Genomic DNA, 21,301 nt, shown 5'->3' on the forward strand with positions numbered 1-21,301 from the left:
ACAATAAAAGATAAACTGTTCTACACTATACAATTTTTAACATTCACAAGACTACAATTTTTGGATATGCATATGAAATTTTCATACATCCTTACTGACCAAGTTGTAGCACTGTTAGTTTATTGATGCTTGCAGGTATTTGAAACTGCTCTTAAGATCCTCACACTGTCATTATAAAGCTACATGCATCCTTTTATTTTTTATTCAAAACATCCTTAAACTAGGAGACAAATGGCAGTACTTAAAATAACAGACAAAATCAGACAATTAGTGAACATCTAGCATGATAATTATCTTTATATTATACTGTTATATCTTACAAATCATGCAGAATATAGCAAACTATTCATGTCAATGTCATGCCACATATCTAAAGTAAAAGGTATGGGAAAACGGTTTACTATGGTATGGTTGGAAATGGGTCGGGTCGCACAGTTCCAGTATTGGAAAAGAATAATGAATTTGGAAACATCAGAAGACTGGAATGTCAAAAATAGTAAACATGAAAATGTGTCTATAACATTTTCGACATTCCAGTCTTCCAGCTTTGTTAGTTAGCTTACCTCTACTATTTTACAGGGGGGGAGATATACCCCCCCCTGCATCCTCCAAGAGGGGGCTGGCCCCCACACCTCCTGCACATTAAATATACCAATTCTGAGATTGCACTACAGTGAGGAAATGGGCTACTTCCCTGTTCCTCATTGAAGCATGACCTCCCCCCACAATCTCGGCACGTCGCTTGCTGAAAGGTCAGGTGTATCATGCAACTCGACTAAACTTGGTTGACTGCTATTGGTTTGATTTCCTGCCCCTTGGAAACCGTGATTTTGGACATTTGGCCATTCAAATTACTGCCATTCTCGTAAGTCATGGTAAACCTGGGAAAACACATATAAACTATGGGACGGTCTCATTCAACAGTAGCAACATTAGAATTCTCACCGACATTTTGTATGATTTTTTTATTCATTTATAAAATAAGTTCAAATAAGTGGCAAAGGTGGATGTGTTTAAATACTTGGGATCAGTAGTTCAGTGTAATGGTGAATGTGGAAGAGAGGTGAAGAAGAAAGTACAGGCAGGATGGATTGGATGGAGAAGAGTGTCAGGAGTGATTTGTGACAGACGAGTACCAGTAAGAGTGAAAGGGAAGGTCTACAAAAGGGTAGTGAGACCAGCTATGTTATATGGGTTGGAGACAGTGGCATTGACAAAAAAGACAGGAGTTAGAGCTGGATGTGGCAGAGTTAAAGATGTTAACATTTGCACTGGGTGTGACGAGGGTGGACAGGATTAGGAATAAGTATATTAGAGGGTCAGCTCAGGTTGGAAGGTTTGGAGACAAAGCCAGAGAGGCAAGATTATGTTGGTTTGGACATGTGCTGAGGAGGGATGCTGAGTATACTGGGAAAAAGGTGCTAAGGATGAAGCTACCAGGTAATAGGAAAAGAGGAAGGCCTAAGATAAGGTTTATGGAAGTGGTGAGAGAGGACATGCAGGTGGTTGGTGTGACAGAGCAAGATGCAGAGGACAGGAAGAAATGGAAACAGATGATCTGCTGGGGCGACCCCTAACGGGAACAGCCGAAAGAAGATGATGATGATGATGAAAATAAGTTCAAATATGCATACATGTGCAATCCGGCTGTTATATCTATAACATATTTACATTCAAACACACGCACACACATAATTTATATATTATACATATATATATATATATATATATATATATATATATATATATATATATATATATATAAAACACATACATATACTCTGTTCATTCAGCTGGCACTCATTAGACATAACTTTAATTATATTGTGCTATGTACAATGATTAGCATCCCATGTGGAACATAAAGGTTCTAGTCAAATCAGTTGGAATACAGATAATCATGAAGTTAGACTATAACCTCTTAATCTTTGAGTTATTTATCAAGTTTTCTGACATGACTTAATTGGGGGTTCATAAAGAACCCTACCACTCATGTTAAGGTCTGCATTAAAAAGACCCCATTTCTGAGATATGATATTTTGTGATTCGAAGACACATTAGCCCCAATGAGGAAAGACCTCATTATCAGCTAATTTGCATGTCTCTGTAGTAGTATAAACCACCAAAAGTGCAGATCAGCACTTTCTTGCAGTAGTTAACAGTGCTAGCAGGCATACCGTGTTAGCACAGCCACTCCACGACACAAAATGGACATTCAAACACACACACAATGAACAATGCCAGAAATCCTAATTTTATGTTAAGAAAAATCCAACTGCACTAACGTATTAATTAGTGCATATGGTTGAAGCTGAGGTTTCCTGGGCTAAGGGTGCAGGGTTCAAATCTCTTCCCACCTTTGTACTTGACATTTTTTTTTTAATTGTTTTTATTCATGATGTCCCTGGTGTCTAGTGGTGGCACAGATAACTAATACCCTCTGTGGGAGGTGGAAAGCTACAGGGGTTAAAATTCCTTTTTGTGTCTTTTAAAACATGCTCTTCAAGGTATTCCTGATGTCTAGTAATCCCCCACTCCATGCTTTACAGTTTTTTTTTTTTTTTTTAAGTAAGGTGACTTTAAGACACTCTGTATAGATATTCCTGGTGCTTAATGTTCCTCCAGATTCCCGCTCTGTTTAAGGGTTGCTGAGGCAGAAGCTTAAGGAGTTACCCCTAGTGCCTTGTGGTCCCCCACCCCCATTACCATTAGTTTTAAGTGCCATGATGGCACAAGCTTAAGGACTTATCCCTGATGTCTATCATTTCCTCCTGACAACTAATCATCATTAGTTTTAAGTGCTGTAAAAGCATGAGCTTAAGGAGTTATTCTCTGTGTCTAGTGGTTCCTCCCCCATCACTGTTAGTTTTAAGTGCAGTGAAGGCATGAGTTACAGAGTTATCCCTCTTGTCTAGTAGTGTCCCCAACCCCAATCACAGTTCAAGCTTAATGAGTTATCCCTGGCATCTAGTGGCGTCCCCAACCTCCAATTACAATTAGTTTTAAGTGCCATAAAGGTATGAGTTAAAGAGTTTCCCTGGTGGGTAGTGGTCCCCTCCCTGACCCAATGTTGCAGGCTTTGTTCATTAGTCCAGGGGTGTGTGGATATATGACAGCCACCCCAAACCACCCACCATCTCACACACACCCACACACACACACACACATTATATATATATATATATATATATATATATATATATACATATATATATATATATATATATATATATATATATATATACATACATATATACGCACATACATAGAGCACACATGCACATGCAGTGCCTCCTCCTCACCTGATCACACTCATGGACACTGTCACCCATACACACACTTACTCTACCCCCTATTTAACCCCCCCTTACTGCTACCTCACAGGCAGATACACACACACATAAACCCTCACATACAGCCCTTCACATACAGTCATGTACACACCCCATAATACTACCTGACCACTAAATGCTCCAGCAGATACCTCTACCACAACAACTGAACACTGCCTTTTGACTGTGTTTATTACCAGTCAGAAAATGTCATAGTAATAATAACAAGGTCCTAAGCACACAATCAGTCGTGAGGGACTTGGGCATCTAGGCTGATGGCTGCATAAATGCCTTACTGTAGGCAGTTGCAGGGAACAGCAGATGGCTAATTAGCATGCATTACAACAAGAGAAACATCCCACATCATGCAAAAGCACTGTATTAGGGCTGTCTATGGTTTTGAAAAAGTTACTGCAAGGTGTACCAGCATTACACCTGGTTTATGTACTTTCATCCTAAGACAAAGCAAGACACATGTCCACCCATACAGAGAATTCCTTCCACTTGGTATTCGCAATGTGCTTTAATAAAAATAAAGATTACATAATGGCTTCAATAAAACATCCCAGCCTGGAGGTCTAGTGAGATTGTCACTAGACAAACACAATATAGTGTACGAAACTTCTCTGTGTAAAATATTTTCAGTCCATATATCTCTAGTTAATCTCTGCATATTAATCAGATCAGATAAAAGTAGTAAAAGTAGCGAACTTAAACTCATCTTAAGTAAAAAAAAAAAATGATAAAAAATATATAATTGTACAGAATTACTAAGTATTCGAAAGTAATCCAAGCAAGCCAGGCAGTCTGTTTCCAGTCGAAAATCCTTTATTAAGTACACAGACAAGCAATCCAAGTAAAACAAAAATAGAGTAATTCTGTACAATTATATATTTTTTATTATTACTAGACAAACACCATGCAGCAGCAGCTGTATGACCTCCTGGACAGCCAACATCAAGAACTCAACATATAAGATGTATTTGTGCAAACTGCTGAGATCCACAATGATGTCTTTCACTTTGGAACCAAGAGGAGACAAACAGAATCACTAACCATATTTCTAAAGATGGACATTGTCCACATTTATAATGAGAGCTCTGTCAACAAAGTTAGAACAATGAGTGCAAGTTATATGTTCCCTTCTATGACACAGGAAACCCGTAATAATGTATTTAAATTTACTGGAAGAACTCACCATCCAACCTAATATTATATTAATGGGTGACTAATTATCCAACTATCAGCTGGTAATCATATATGACAACAAACATGCAAGCACAAAGATTCCTGGATTTTGCAAATACAAACTCCCTGGACTAGATTATTAATAAGCCTACCAAGGGTAAGGACATACTGATTCTGATCCTCGCTAATACACTGCTACACAATTCCTCGTGTAACAACTTCTTTGATGAGGTCTCCTTTGAAGGAACCCCAGCTAACCTTGTAATGTTCATGAACTACCCTAATGCTAACATCCTACTAAGTGATAAACTTGCAAAGTTTCTGAGAAGACTGTTGCCTATGATGAACTGTTCACATAAACCCTATACAAGCATGTTAATAGTCGTGTAGAGGCAGATGTACCCACCAGGAAGAAGTACAAAATTAACTCAAAAACAAGGCACTCTGGTAGAATCATATCAATAGGTTGCATACAAGAAGGAACAAAATCATGGCAAAAATAAGGAGGTGTTGCACCCAGCAGGATAAAAGGATTCTCATCAAACAAACAACTTAGAGAACATATAAAGTATACCAAAGCCAAATTTAAGGTAAATTTGACCTTCCATGCCAAGGACAGCCAACAAGGCATTCTTTAGCTATATCTGCAACCTCAAAGGGAATACACAATGGTGTGCAGAGTTCACTGTTACTGGAGCTACCAATACTGAGCCAGAAGATATCACAAACCTACTGGCAGACAAATTCTGCTGTAACCTGACCCCTGTATCCCCCTCACCCTCCCCTTAGGACATAACATCAAATATAACCTCCCTATTATCACTAGGGAAAAGGTCCTCAATGCTCTTTCTAAGGCCAAGAATGTTGCATCAATGGGCCCAGACAATATCCCAGGATGTCTTCTAAATATCACGAAATATGACCTATCAAGTCTTTTGGAATTAATATTTAAATACAACCTCCAAACATCTTGCCTTATGAATGAAGAATAGTAACAGTCATCCCTCTGCACAAAGGTGAGCCATCTACAGTCTCCAAGTCTTACTACTTTCATATGTAAATCCATGGAAAGCATTATCATGGAAATGATCAATAATAATTACATAGGAAAGCTCCAGACACTGGACCCAACCCAATTTGGTTTTGTCAAGGGCAGGTCATGCCTACTCAACCTGATGGACTTCTTCGAGAAGATCACTAGATAAATGGATGAAAACAAAATGGTTCACACTGCCTACCTTTATCTGACCAAGGTATTTCATACAATGCCATACTCGAACATTGTTGATAAACTCAAGAGGTTAGGTACAAACCCTTATGTCACCCAGTGGATAACCAGCTGTCTCACAGACAAGACACAGCAAGTTAAAATTGGGGATTCCACCTCTACAGAGAGACCAGTCACAAGCCGAGGACTACCGAGGACTGCTCTTTTTTTTCGTTCTCTGAAGTCAAGGACAATGTCAAGGGCCTCTGGATAACCAAATGTGCAGATGAGAGAAAATTAGCAGCAGTCATAGAATCCGCCACCAACACTAATGTTCTCCAGAAAAGGCTAACACAGACAAATAACTTGTGTGAGACATGGACTAAAACTAAATGCCAAAAAATATATAATAGTATCCTTTGGAAAGTCATACATTCCTGGTAACTATCACATTGACAACACACCCCTAAGAGCTGACCCAATAGATTTATCTTCAGAAATAAAACAGCACTGGGATTTGAAAAGATAAATGGTGTTGATGCTGGGGCGAAAGACATTTCAGATACCACTGTATGTTTCCATGTGGAGTCTTACCAGGGGTTCCATGAGAATCATGGATGCCATGAGACATAAAATCCCGAGGTATTCCCTCACACTGACCAAAGTCTGAATGGTGAAAACCTTAGAAATAGATTTAGATATGGATATATATATTTTTTTCCTGTAGAAGAAAAGCTACTTGAACTGTGGTTTCTAGTTCACATCCCAAGAACACAATACTGTGTGAAGGAGTCACTAAGACTTGAACATTCTCTTGGAATCCCAGTTTGTGCAAGAGCTCTCTCACCCAACAGTGAGATTTCTGACATTTTGGAAAAGACTCTGTAAAGATAAGCAACTCATCTAAATATAGAAAAATGTGGATACCCTGTAGCCTGAGATGAGCTATAATTGGAACTAGACACTTTGTGAGCACTCTTGGTGCAGTGGATACTCCAAAGGGTAAGGCAGAGAACTGATGACATGTTCCAGACACACAAAACCTTAACAATAGTCTGAAGTATGGGTGAATAGGGATGTGATGATAAGCAAGAGGAAGAACAGGTAGCAGGTTGTGAAGTGGCATCATTGTGAATTTGAGCACCATCACAAACAGATTTAGGAAAGAAATATCCTGAACAGATCTCCAAGCATTTTCTTTCTTTCTTTGACACTAGGAACAGTCTTGAATAAAAACCCTTCCCCACCTGGGAAGAAGGAAAAGAGTCTGATTTGGAGGATAATGAATGACCCCCTGGAAAGGAGAAATTTCCTCCCACTGCTTTCTGTAACCTTGATGAATGATTTTCAGACCCCAATTGTCTGAAACAATCTATTGCCAAAGAGAAAATAAATGAAGATTCAGACTTTCTGGAAGAAAAAAAGTGCTAGGGTGGGGAGGGGTTCACAAGGTGTTTTGAAGAGTCATTCAGAATTTTTGGACTGTCCTTGGTTTTGGGAGGTTTGAGAAATTCTTTTTGGAACCACCTTGTCATTTCTTCTTAAATGTCTGTTTACATGTATTTTGTTGTGACTGTTTATTCTGTTTTTTTTTTTTTATTATTGTCAAAACTGGATGAGGAGATAGAAAATCCCCTGGAAAATTTGGAAAAGGAGGGCTGAAAAATCTTAGAGAGTCCCTGGATTAGCTTGTCTCTCATCTTACTTTTTGATCACCTGTGCCATAGAGGGGTGAAACACTAAATCATTATCTAAGGGATAATTTAAAATATCATTTTTATCATCATCTGGGAGGTTCTGAAATGCAGCCATGCAAACCTCCTCAAAACAGTACCATTGGCCATAACCTTTGTAGAAGTATTAACAGAATCATACATACACTGTAGACAATGTGCAACAGGATAAACTATGTTATTTAAAGCAGATATTCCTCACAAGACGTTACAGATAAAATATTCTTCATGCTTTCACAATTTTGTCAGAACAAACTTTAACATATAAGCCTGACAATTCAAAATTCTGAAAATCAAAGTTGCAGAAGTATATACTTTTCTCCCCATACCTATCTATAATTGTCCCATCCTTATTAGAAAGAGTAGGATTGGAATTAAGTAAATGCTTAGCAGTATTGGAGTCAGCTAAAGCTGGATCTCGGGTTTGGTAATTGTGTATAAAAAATTAAAAGACTGAGGAACTTTATACATCTTATCTACCTTTTTATGGGCATCTAGCTGACTATCAGGAAAACTGCATATAGTAATACTGCCTCTAAAATAGACAGAACAAGAGGAATGGGAGAAGGTTCTGGAAAATACTTCTGTAGCAACTCATAGTACTTTCTGAGGGAATGAGAAACCTCAGTGCTCTCCCACTGAAAACACTGGCACATTCTAGCAATAGTCTCAGAGAAAAAGAAACTCCACAGGAAGAATCAGAAATAGAGCTCTCCTCTGACTCAGAATCAGAAAATTATTTTAAAAAATGTATCTGTCCCTGCATCTTCCTGTTCAGATTCAGAATCTTGATTCTCTTCAGGAAAAGAGGAATCCCTCGCTCTTTTACCAGAAACTACTTTAAAAGAGGGGTCAATAGCCTGAATTAAACCCTGAAGCAGACCAGCTAAACTACTCCTATCCAAAGAAAATTGAGGAGAAGTGGATATGTGCTTGGTTTTCTGTTTCCTTTTGACATGTAAAATGGGATCAACCATATTACTAATGGTAACAGCAGCAGCAGCAGCAGTTTCCCTTTGGATAGGCACAGAATTCTGACACAAAAAAAACCTTCCATGTTCCCTATGTCAGCACCAATAAGAGTGGCTCTTCCTTGCCCACTAAGGGGACCCCAACAGCCACAGAGGACACTGCTAACCTCTGGTCTATAGTGGTTGCATTGCTACATCAGAGGAATCCCGGATAAAGATAGATGAGTGGTCTATGGTGCAACAATTGTACACAGCAGAGTCACCCACCTGCGGCTGAGGCAAATTGTTAACCTGTTGTGGTTGCAAAGGCTGTTTGCTTAATTTTAAATTTTTGTGGCTGAAAGAAGGCATGACTATGGGACTAGTAGTCTGTTCCATGCTGTGAAGAAACTGAAAAAAGTCATCTGTGTTAGCATGTCTGGCAGGAGATCTGTGCATATTCTTAGATTAACTTGTATTGTATGCCAGCATGCCTGATTGTGGAAATGTAAATACGTTTTGAAGTGTTGAGCATTTTCCTGTTTAAACAGAATGATAAAGTTTTAATTGCACATGTTTGAAAAGGGAATTCTAAAGTACAAACTGTGCAGAATCAGCTGAGCAGTGAGTGATATCATTGGAATATTCTTTGCTGCTAGGAGATGATTTAAACAGCTGATTGACAGAAAAAGAATCATTTTTACAGCTGACTGTTATATTTTGAAATTAGACAGTTGAGAATGAGAAGCAGTGTAGCTTGTCAAGTACTGAGCAGTCAGCTGACATCAAGAAAAGAGAATTTACCAAGAAAACTGTAAGCTTGCCTTGGTCTTGCTATTATATCTTAGAGTAGATCAGGGACAGTATTTATTTAGTTAGATCAGGAAAGTTTAATTAAAATAAGAGTTTTTCTTGAATAATGAATTCCTATCCTGCAGTTTGATTTACATTTCTGGCAATTGAATTCTAATGTTTATTGAGTTATTGATTTTTAATTCTGTAATCAATTTTATTTATTATTAAATGTTTTTCATTATTTTACATTGTGGCTGAAAACCAGTGTTTTTCTTTAGAGATTAGAGAGTGCTTCTACCTGTTTGATACTCCCCGGGTCACCCTGGCTGGCTGTTCTGGTCATAGCTATCATTTATTTTGATAATTTATTTTCATAATTGGACACCCCTTTTGAATGGCATGAAGACACTCTGATTGGTGGCAGTGTTTTTGTATTTATTTTGTGAATGAAACACAGTTGGAAATCTGTGTGAGGCTTTCTCAGAAGTGTTTGTATGTGTGAGATTTTGAGTGAGAGTGTATCAGAGGTCTTAAACTGGGACACTTTGCTTTGAAGTGTGTAATAAGAAAATACAGTTGGGTGGACAGAAGTATATAGTCCAGTTCCAGAGTAAATAGAGCACATTCCTTCTGTGCTCTTAGGGGGAAATTGTGAAATATTACTTTTGTTTAAGTGACAGTCTCATACTGGAGTTGGTAGTGAGGACTGAAGCTCCTTAGTTACTGAGCCAGGATAGTAAGGGACCTCATTAATTGTTGGCAGTCTGGTGATATATAGCTGGATGTCATACACGGTCAAGCCAAAAATGGTGCCTCTTTCCTCAGGGAGGTGGAACAACAATTGCCAGTAAGCACTACAAGGCCACAAAAGTTACTTTTGTAATATAAAAACACAGTGATAAGCACTTTGAAACACTATGCTTGCCTTACAAAAGCAAAATAAATACAATTTCTTCACAGAAAAATATTTTCAGTTACTTTACACCACTTTTAAACTGATTGTAAATGCTCATTTTAAAAATAAGTTAGTCTCGAGACAGTCCATTAAAATACAACACCCCAAGCTTTAAAATAAAATTTCTGAAATGGAAAGTAATAAAACATTAATAAAATTAAGAAAATGAAAGTTAATTTTTCTTTTTTTCCCCAAAGTGAACATATCTGTCCAGCAAAGGAAAGCACAAGCTGACCATCAATCCTTGAAAGCCTCAGAGAAATGTACTCTTCGGCAGCAGTGAGTTGCTGAAGGGCTTTGTACCCAAACATGTCTTCTAATCAGCTCAGTTTGAGCTGCCTGACAGTTTGGACACATGGAAGGTGTTGTGAAGATTTTGAAGCTGGTTGGCTGTTAGATGGTTTGCAGAATATAATCCATATAGCTAAGGCTACTGTAGCAGTGATGAGTATGATGAACATTACAATATTTGCCGACTCCTTGAAAGGCAGCATGGTAGCAACATACTGTGGGCTCTGGAAATTGTATGATGGACAAAAGAGAACATGTAGGAGTCTACTCAAGGTTACCCAGCTAGAATTCTAATCAATTCAGCTGGGAAGGGGGGGGGTTTGGAAAAAAAATCAACCTTCTTCAAGTTGGAAAGAAAAGTATCTGGATGCTTTCAGGCTGCAAATATGCCATTTTTGCTTAAAGAATCTATAAGGAGTTGACTCAATTCTCCTTTTCCTCCTACATCCAGAGATATTATTTTCCTGAATCTCTTGGGGGAAGGAATAATGGTTACAGCCCAATCTATAGTGGATTTAATGAGCCTGAAGTTTTCTCCAAAAGAGAGAGCTATCTGATGGAAACATTAAGGGGAGGCAGGATGACATTGTCCTTCTTCGTCTAAGAGGTCACTGCTTCTCAGTCCTTCAATTCCTACCATCAGATGGAGAAATGGAGTCCCATCTCTGCATTGTTCCCAGTTGGTTGTATTTGTGAGTAATGGGAACTCATGGGATTGAGTGTGAAATGTGTATAATCCAAGTATTAGGCTGTATTTGATATGCACAGGGACAAAACAGGCCCAGACAAAACCTTGTGCTGGCACTAAATTATGCTGGCAAGTCCTCACCAAATGTTAAGCTGCCAGTGTCAAAGGTCTGAGCCTCAGGGACTGGCATAGGATGAATCGACAATCCTCCTTATACTGTGCACTTAAGTTTTTCTGGACACATGAAAGATCTAAGAAGAAAAATTCTCAATTCTAAGTGCTACCACCAAGCTCCATCTGGGAGACTTGATGGACCAATCTGCATAGTGGCCCATAAGATGCACATCTAAGATGGATGTCAGAGTTGCAACCCTCAAGGAACCCTCATCATCTGCTGAGGCAGGAAATCAATAAGAATTCAAACTCTAGCCAGTAAACAATAAGGACACAACACACTGGGACTGCGAGGCTGATCCAGGGAAAAGCTTGCCTCCAGAACTGTGTGACTGATGTCTCCTAACTGCTTCTTTTGCCTTCTAATGGTGATGTGGCATAGGCCTGGTGCTCTGCAAAGAGCACTCTTACTTAAATACATGCCGAGCATTCTTAACCACCATTTTCCAAGTAGCAAGGCAGGCCAAGAGCTTTTCCTGCTTACATCTTTGGACGGCCAGGTTGAAATACTGGCTTTAACAGAAGTGCTTCACAATATGCTCCTGTCCTAAGCAATGAATATAATCTTGTTGTAGGTCCTGGATCATGATGCAGCAGCCATACAAACTCATCACAAGTTAAACATTTTAGACAGTCAAAGTGAGAACTTTTTCATGGCAAACATCATATTCATGATCTCAAATGTGCAAGCAGCAGGTGACTTAGATTCATACTAATTTCATCATGTGTTCAAGTCTTTTGTATGTCTTCTTCAAGCAAACCAAAGCTTTGCAACTTAGAGGTGCTGAATAATGGGAAAGTTTATCAAAGGTGAAAAGCCTTCTTCATTCTTATTCGATCTGTAGTCTAACTATGGCTAAACACTAGGCTTCTTTATCAAATTTAAGACCAGCTTCTCATTTCTGCCAGTTATCTACCTTCTCCATTATACACTTTTATCACGTCCTAAAAGCAGTCTGCACCACTTTCCCTACCCTGTCCTCACCATTAAACAATGTTCTCTTAACACTATCTCATTCATGACCTCTTTTCTGTTAACGTGTGCAACAACAGTGTCTTCTTCAAATAGCACCGCATGAAGTAGGCTTATCTTTTTTCTCACAGGCCTAAAAAAGTACAGTATGAAAGTGTATCCCTTATCCTGCTAGTTGCCATGTTATTAACTTCTCTTCACTTCATAACCTTTGCTTCCTATCTATTGTCTATGGCAGTGCATCTTCCTGAAACCGTTTATTTCAAGGGACCTGGGTTCAAATACAGTTTACTAGTCACAGCACCTATTTTCCAATATTATCAAGTGTCAGACTAATACCCAGTGCACATCTTCATACAATGCAGACCTTTTCTTGCTCTCACGCCACTAGAACTCTTTGTTTAAAATGGTAGTTAGGGAGATACTAATGGTAGTTAACACTAAGTGTTAGGTTTCTTTCCTTCCTTGCATTAATTTTAAGAGACAGTGTTGACACTTTAAGACAGCCACAGTATGTCAGTTTTCTAGGAAGGTATCTCAGCCTCTTGCTGTATGTCTGACTCCTTTTATTTTCTTCATACAGATCAGGTATTCTCACACACAAACACCATGCAAAGATCATCTCTCTCTTTCCTTTTCTGGCTTTAAGAAGATGTGATCTGCACTGCTTAAAGTCAGCCGGGACAATATTTTGTACTATATTAATTTTTTTAAGCATTGTTCCCAGCTTACCTTAGCACCATAGTTTTGTTTGTTAAATTTTTTTTTTTTTTTTTTTTTATTTAGAGTAGCGGAATGATCCAGCAGAACCCAGTTCAGCCACAGCCTGGATGGGAAATAAGTAAATACATATGAATATTAAGTTAATTATCCCCTTTGATCACTTAAATCTCTCATGCACTGTTCTTCCATTTCCATTTCTCATCATTATACTGCTTTTTTCTTTTGTTTTTTTGACTTCTCAGAATACCAAGTTCCACTTCTAGGAACCACATGCACATTGATTCAACCCCAAGATGTAAGCCCAGCCCATCCAATCCCCATCTAATAACAGCTTAGACCCATTTGTTATCCAAAGAGTAGAATTCAAGGGCCAACAATGAACTATCATATGCACAGGGTACCTAAGCTTGAACCACCTCCGCCAGCCTAAAACTTTAGGATCACGGCTGTGACTTCTGCCATAGTTGTTTTCCTGGGAGATGTCAGCATGCGTTTACATGACAATTCCCCTGGTTTTCCCTACAAATCTGAAATCGCCCTGTCTCATGGTGCTACATGCCACTGCCCTCATATTCCTGTAGGAGTTAGAAATGCAGCAGGCCAAACTGTGTTCCATCTGCTGCAATTCCTCCCAGCTCATATTCTGCTCTTCCAGCTTCTCATGCCGCTAACTGAACATAGGTCATCTGCATTGTACTCAAGTCTCTATCCCTCTAGAACACAAAACTTGCATCAGTGTCCCTTCTTTTTGTCTTTCAATAGGCACTTCTTACAACTTCCTTAACACCTTACTTACTCCTTAGTTATAAAGGCACAGACATCCAGTTAAACAACACCCTGATGAATGTCTTTTAAAGTACTAAATACAAAAAACTTTTTCAAATTCCATAAATTGTATAACTTACATGTTCAAAAGGTGACCATTCCAATCCAATGACTGGCCCAGGAACACTGATGAATCCTATTGGCTCGTATTTGTCACCAACAGCAAAGAAAAAGACGGTGTTGTCTTGGCTCTATTTAAAACACAAAAAGCAACAGAAGGTAGAGGACAGAGAATCAAGCAGTGACTTGCAAAATACGATTCAACAATTTTTTTGTGTTCTTTATATAATCATGATAATTTAAGATTTAGTACCTGTATAACAATTAAAGTTACTACCATGAAAGTGTTATTTGGTAATGAAGATAAGTTATCAACGCATATCCTGCAGACTTAGGTTTAATTCCTATAGCTTCTACATGCATATTGTCTGATTCTGGACAAGTTAGTGAACCAGACTAAAATTCCTGGGCCATTCCTAGAAAGAGGCACATATATGAAATGTCATTGCCAGATCAGCAATGGTGAAATAGAAAATATATAAGATCTGGATTAGCCTAGTGGTGGGTGCACAGAAGGACCTTTTCCTGAACTTGTTCAAATGTACCTTGATTCTCACACAACAAACTAGATTAGAGGATATCAGACAGTTCTCCTTCCTACAAGCAAATTACATAACCTCAGCATAATAGAAACACACACACACACACACACACACACACACACACACACACACACACACACACACACACACACACACACACACACACACCTTCTCAATATGACTTGGGGAATATCAAGTACCAGGAAGAAGTTATGGAGCAAGGGCAACATAATAATAATAATAATAATAATAGCATGCATATATGACAACCTCAGACTTGCACCATCAATTTCAGAACTTCCCGCATATCAGGGTATTTATGTTTGACCTTAAGGTCTATATTAATAGGCAATGGATAACATTTCTGGAATGGAAGTTTGGGAAATATACTCCAAAAAGACATCAACAATTTAACTTGTATAGTCTACAAAAAGATATTATGACTAATATAATATAAGGTTTCTAAATGAACATTTATACAAACCTTCAAGGTACTAATGATTCAACGTATGTTATAGTATCATCAGGAGGTGAATGTGCCTGAAGTGATTACAGTTTCACCACCCAGGCTACTAATGCAGGAAGATGCCCACACTGGTACAGCAAAAAAACATGTAATTAGTTACATTTTCAACAAATAAACAAACATAGTTTACAAGAAATATAAATTCTCCCTTAAAGTTAGTTAACTTTTACCATTAGCATTGCAACTTTATTGGTAGTCATTTTGATTTTTTTTTTTTTTGCAAAACAGAGCCCTGCTAAGAGAGTTAACTATATTAGTTATTAACTCCTTTTCTAATAAAACAAATGCTTTTATAGCACAGTCCAAATGTTAAGTGTTTCTCATCTCATTCACTGAAACTCCCAATGGAAGTGACAGCAGCAGGTGAAACTGTGGCCTATTCCTTCCAATAAATGCAACAGCACTTCAATCTCCATTGGGTCCTGCTAGGCAATTCCGAAAATGGAGAAGCAGTAAGTATGGTAATGAAAGGTATCAAAATACTAACTTGGACAAAAAGTACAAAGGGTTATTGTTAAACTGAGGGAGCTTATAACAAGAAAAATAACCAGGGATCCTACAGAGGTTTTAGATACATTTCCAAAAGTTTATGAAAATTTGTATAAAGCAGAGGAATGTGGAAATCAGGAAGAAGCACAAATGGAAATATTTATGAAAGACTTGGGTATGTCAAGGTTAGAGACAGATGATGTTAAACAATTAACAGTTAAGAGGAGAGGAGATTAAAAGGTCATGTGTAATCAATCTACAGGAAAGTCTCCAGGAATAGATGGCATTCCTGTGAAAGTTTGGAAGCCAGAGGGGAAGAAAGTGATAAAAATCTGGAAGGTTTTGTTTAACAGTATTTTAAAAGGAGGGGAAACATCAACATCCTGGAAGAAAGCTGTGGTGGGTGTAATGCCTAAATGCAGTAAAGAACCACCAGAGCCAACTTCATATAGGCCCATTTCAATTTGAAATCATGATTATAGAGTGTTTATTTCCACAATGGCTAAAAGAATGGCAACAGTGTTGCCAGACTTGATAGATATGGATCAATGTGGTTTTGTGGAGCGCAGGCAAGTATCCAAAAACATTAACACAACAATGGTGATCCAGAGGGAAACAGAATGTAAGAAAATACAGCTATTGTTGGAGGGTCTTAATGCAGAGAAAGCACTGCATGGAGTAAGCTGGGATTTTATGAGTTGGGCTTTGGAAGCATTTGCATTCCCTGATACAATAATAAGGTTAATTAAGAGGATATATGAGGGATCAGAGGCAAAAGTTAAAGTGGGATGCTTCCTCTCTGATAAGTTGTGTCTTAACAGAGGAATCAGGCAGGGGTGTCCTATTTTCCCTTCTGTCATTTGTGCTATATTTAGAGCCATTGGCAAAGAAAATAAGACATTCAAGGATATAGATTATATGGTAGTGAAGAAAGGTTGGCTTCATTTACAGATGGTATTATTCTGCACCTGATAAAACCAGAAAAGGACATCTTAGTATTGTATATGTAAAGTCTTTTTGGGATATAAAATTATGAAGACAAAACGAAAGCTATAGCTGTAAACTATGTACTCACACATGAATTGGTTCAGCAATACCCACATTTATGGGGACATGATAAAATCAAGTAGTTAGGAGTTTGGTTAAAAAGGATTATGTTATGGCAGCTAAAGATATCTGGGAAGACACTAAACAAAAGATAATAAAACAAAACTGAGAAAATGGAAGGTCTTGTTTATGGATATGGATAAGGATAGCAAGATACAGGCAGAGAAAAATGATTAGAGTCCCTTTAATTTTAAATTCAGGTCAGGCATAGTTTTGTCAACCAGAGGAGAAGTTGAGTTTAGTTATTAATAAAGAGTTGAACATTTTATCTGGGAGGGGAAGAGGGCAAGGTTCAAGTGGGATAACTTAATCCTTCCAACAGAACAAGGTAGTTTAGGATTACCTGATTTGAAGGTATATTTTAGAAGTGCACAGTTAAGGCTCTTAAATATAACTCAAGCAAAAAGCTATAATTCAAAGTGGAAAGCGATGATGAATCAGGGGTAAAAATTCAAGAAACAGGCAGAGAGTGTAAGATTTTGGTTGCAGATTCTTAAGGAGAATAACAATAAACATACAAAATATTATACTTAAAATGTAGTAGAAAGTATTCTAAAAAATAAATCATCATGAGAATGGAGAAAGGAGATTCTGACAATAGGGATGACTGTAATTATGGGTACAGAGAATTGGCAAGAGGGGGCTGGAATTTAGTGGAGAAAACTGACAAAGGAATTAAGGTATTGGAAGCAAATAACTAGAGAAAAAGAGAGATAGGTAAAAGTGGGGGAAGAGGCCAAGAAGACATCTGGACTGCAGGCTACAGACTGCCTTCCCTGTCAGGGACTGATATCAGAGTATTGGCACAGACTGCCTTTCCTGTCAGGGACTGATATCAGAGTATTGGCAAAGAGAAAGGGATAGGGGAACCCTAAGTGAAAGATCTGTTCTAGTAGATTATTTAGTTGAATCTAGAACAGAAGCTGCTGTTAAAAAAGGGATAATTAGTAGGGCATATAAAAGAATGCACTCTAACTATAGGAATCAATCAGAGGAGGTCAGAAAAGATTTGGAAGAGAGATGAGAGATTGGTTAAATAATCCAGGAAACAATGGGAGAACAAATGTATGACTTCCAAATGTAGGTTAAAAGGTAAGTACTGGCTAGCTGTCCTTGCAGGCCATTTAAAGGCTATATATATATATATATATATATATATATATATATATATATATATTTACACAAAGTGAACTTTATTTACCAACATGGATGTTTAAAGTACTTTTATTAAACAAGAATAACAACTGGTAAGTGCTTTTATGACATGTGTCGCTTCCTCAGACCAAGTGTAAACATTATATTAAAAAACATTTAAAAAGTGTTTAAAAAGTCCACTGAAACAAATTAGATCAGTGATGAAGGTCACTTGATTTAAAAACTGGTCTTAAAGATACATTTCCATTTAGGCCAGGATATCCATCTGCTTTTAGTGATATGATCCATTTAAGTTTGCTCTGTTCAGTCCTGTTTCTGATGTCACCAACTCTTATATTCAGGATTGCTACTTCTAATACAAGAGACTTAAAAGTATGATTACTACCAGTATTGATAACATGTTTTATGTGAGAACTAGTCTCCCTCAGCTTTTTAATGTCTCCAACATGTTCGAGGATCATTTCTTTTAATGTCTGATTACTCTTCCCAACATAAAATGCACCACATACATTGTGCAAGATTTTAAGGCTAGCCAGTTTCCTTTTTGTGCTCGAAATAACCTTCCCATTCGATTATAGATTGGCCTTACTCATCTCATGGTTGATCATTATACATTAACCCTAGTTAAAATAACTGGGATCAAACCATAAATAATTTGAGGGGACCCATGCACTGGATAAAGCATACTAAACAGAGAAACTAGGAACATATGTTTTGGGGGTGTAATGAATTAGCAGACTTTAAAAGTTCTCTACAGAGTACTGTGTCAGACATACTTGGTGAGCAAATTGGTGTAACAAAGGAAATGGGATACAGACTCTGATTTGCCTAGATATAGTAAGGCCTTGGTAAGTTTAATTCCAGTAGCTTTCAAAAGCAATTACAGCAAAATGGAAATCAAAGTTTAATTACAGCCAAGTGACGCCTCCAGGTGTTTCTGCAGATACATCCTACTGACGCCTGTAGGTATCAAATATTGCTTGTTCATATTTGCAATAGTAATTCCAGAGATATGCTACAAACAAATTATTAGAATATTTCATCTTAAAGCTCACACAGCGGCAAACATAACTGTACTGATATTTGGCCTATGTCTATTGCAGATAAATATTAATTGCTGTTCCTATAATACTGATTTATACCGTCATAAATTTAATGTTTTTTCAATATCTCAGCAATCAAGTAACACAGGCAGAACTGCTTAGTCTCATAGGAAATCTCTCTCATTTGGATAAACAAAATGCTGCTGACAGCATGTGTGTAACCTGAATGGTTGCCAAGATATTAAGTTGTGTACAAAATATTATTAACTTAATAGTTATTGCATTTACTGTGACTTATAAAACCCTGAATCTAAAGAATAATGCCAGTATAAAAACAGTTTGCACTGAAGAGTGTGCTATTTATACTTCTTTAGTAACTCATATGTTTCCAGAGATGAACAGTTGTTTGAAATGTGAGGACGTAATTTAAGTCTATCAAAAAGCTTAGTGTCTGCCCACTGGAAGTTACAGTACAAACTTCCAGAGCTCTATTGGAGGGAATGAGTTAAAGCAATTATAGCTGAAGTTTTGAATATTTTAACAACGGTAAAGAACTGGAAGTGGGAATTTAAGAAAAGAGTAGGAGCAAATTACATAGAAAAAATGGAAATTGTGGGAACAATACATGCAGAATAATGTTTTGGAAAAGGACTGAGGTTTAAGGGACAGGAAATGATAAATGTAAGTAATGTTGGATTGATGATAATTGCATAAAAGAATATATGTCATACATAAAGTTTGTAACTGTAAACATGTTAACATGGTTTGTTTTCTTTTATATAAATGCATGCTTGCCTATGTCTTGGGTGATACTTCAATAAAGATGTTAAAAAATGTTAACCAAGACACATTCAGGAATCCTAAATCATATTGAACTTCTATAAATAGTCTGCTATTCCCTTTACAGCCTAAGAACTAAAAAAAAAAAAAAAAAAAAAAAAAAAAATCACTAGATAGCACTTAGTAAAAAAAAAAAAAAAAAAAAACAGCAGTATGATAAACATAAGCATATAACATTTCTTCACAAGGTGAAAAGAAAAAAGAAAAATGGATTTACCCCTGTGGCAAGGACTTCACCATTACGTTCATAAGCAAGTGCACATATTGGGGCTGTGTGTGGTTTGAATGCTTGCTTTAGTCGCACTTCTGCCTCACCAATACTTGTTCGTCCTGCTACAATGGCCAGTCCTTTAGGACTGAAAACTTCTAGAATACGAACAACGCCATCCTTAAAACCAACTGCAAATAACCCACCTTTAGGGTTTACCTACAGTGATTAAAAAAATAAATAAATAAAATGTTCAGTCTGGTAAATTGATAGGAAAGAAAAAACTACATTGCTGTCACAAATACACTACATTACTGCTTACTATGTCATGGTATAACGTATCTGAGATGGTACTCACTGTAAAGTACAGTTGTGAGTACGACATTTACTGTAAGAGTAGATATTTCAGGACAGGGCATTTTAACAATAAAACCACAACATTTGTGTTTAACAAGCCCATGTGTTCTTTTATATCAAGCATTTTCATAGCCTGTGATTACCAAAGCTGGTTTATTGACAACATTCCTTAAACACTGGTAAGTACAGAAGGCTCTGATACATAGCAAACAATTTTTGCAGTTTTCTTTGGTTCTTTATATCCTTTTTGGTCCTCACTGGAATGTGTAAATGCAGTAAGCCACTGCCTTTTTTGTAACAAAATATTATTACCACATCTGTTCCTATAATATTGTTTCTGCCACTTTAGAATGGCACCCAGATCACTAGCAAAGTAGACACCACATTTGTACAGTGGCTGTAGCATCTATATGTGCTAATTAAAATCACATTCTCTTGAGACACCACTTAAAGGTCATGGTTGCCAAGTCCCCTGATTTTAAATCTGCAACAAGAATATAAAAATGATGATCTTTCACTGGAAAATAAAAAAACAAAAATCATCATTTACAAGGAAATGCATATGCCTTTATCTGGTTGATCTAGCCCCCCCCCCCCCAAAACACAGGCCAAATTTTGTGGCATAAGTAGCACAGTGGCCATTATGTATTTGATTTGGTTGACCTATCAGTGTAAGCCTGTGGTGTGCTAAGATTTGAATGTTATGCAAATAACGTCTGTCCTCTGTTTTCTTTCCTGTAACCCTCAAGCTGTTTCTGTCCTCTGATGCATAGACTGATACATAGGTGTCTGATACCAGTTAGTCTCAAAGCCATTCAGCTGATAGGTGTCTTCCTTTTCCCAAAAGTGTTTACATCTTCCTCTTTAAGAAGTCATCATATTCCAGTACAAAACAACATTTAGCATTGATTTTGTAACTGAGAAAGGGAGTAGGACACGCAGAAGAGCCTCATGTTTATTTACTTTTTTATTTATTTAATGTTGCTTCAGCACAGAACAGCGGGACAAGACCAGGAGGAGTAGAAATAAATTTATATATATATATATATATATATATATATATATATATATATATATATACACACACACACACACACACACACACACACACACACACACACACACAAAAGACTATTGGAA

General features: G+C 37.4%; 1 protein-coding gene across 1 annotated transcript in view; it reads right to left on the reverse strand.

Annotated features, from left to right (window-relative positions):
• Positions 1-21,301, reverse strand: part of CFAP44 (cilia and flagella associated protein 44) — a 1,689,287-nt gene that overhangs the window by 787,663 nt on the left and 880,323 nt on the right. Inside the window, exons 18-19 of the mRNA XM_044073142.1 lie at positions 19,814-20,023; positions 13,915-14,025 (exon numbers count right to left, since the gene is read on the reverse strand). Coding sequence (XP_043929077.1) covers positions 13,915-14,025; positions 19,814-20,023 — 321 coding nt within the window. The remainder of the gene's footprint in view (positions 1-13,914; positions 14,026-19,813; positions 20,024-21,301) is intronic.

The sequence above is a fragment of the Protopterus annectens genome, chromosome 5.part1 (assembly GCF_019279795.1).
Source record: "Protopterus annectens isolate FY-2018-M chromosome 5.part1, PAN1.0, whole genome shotgun sequence".
Lineage (NCBI taxonomy): Eukaryota > Metazoa > Chordata > Ceratodontiformes > Protopteridae > Protopterus > Protopterus annectens.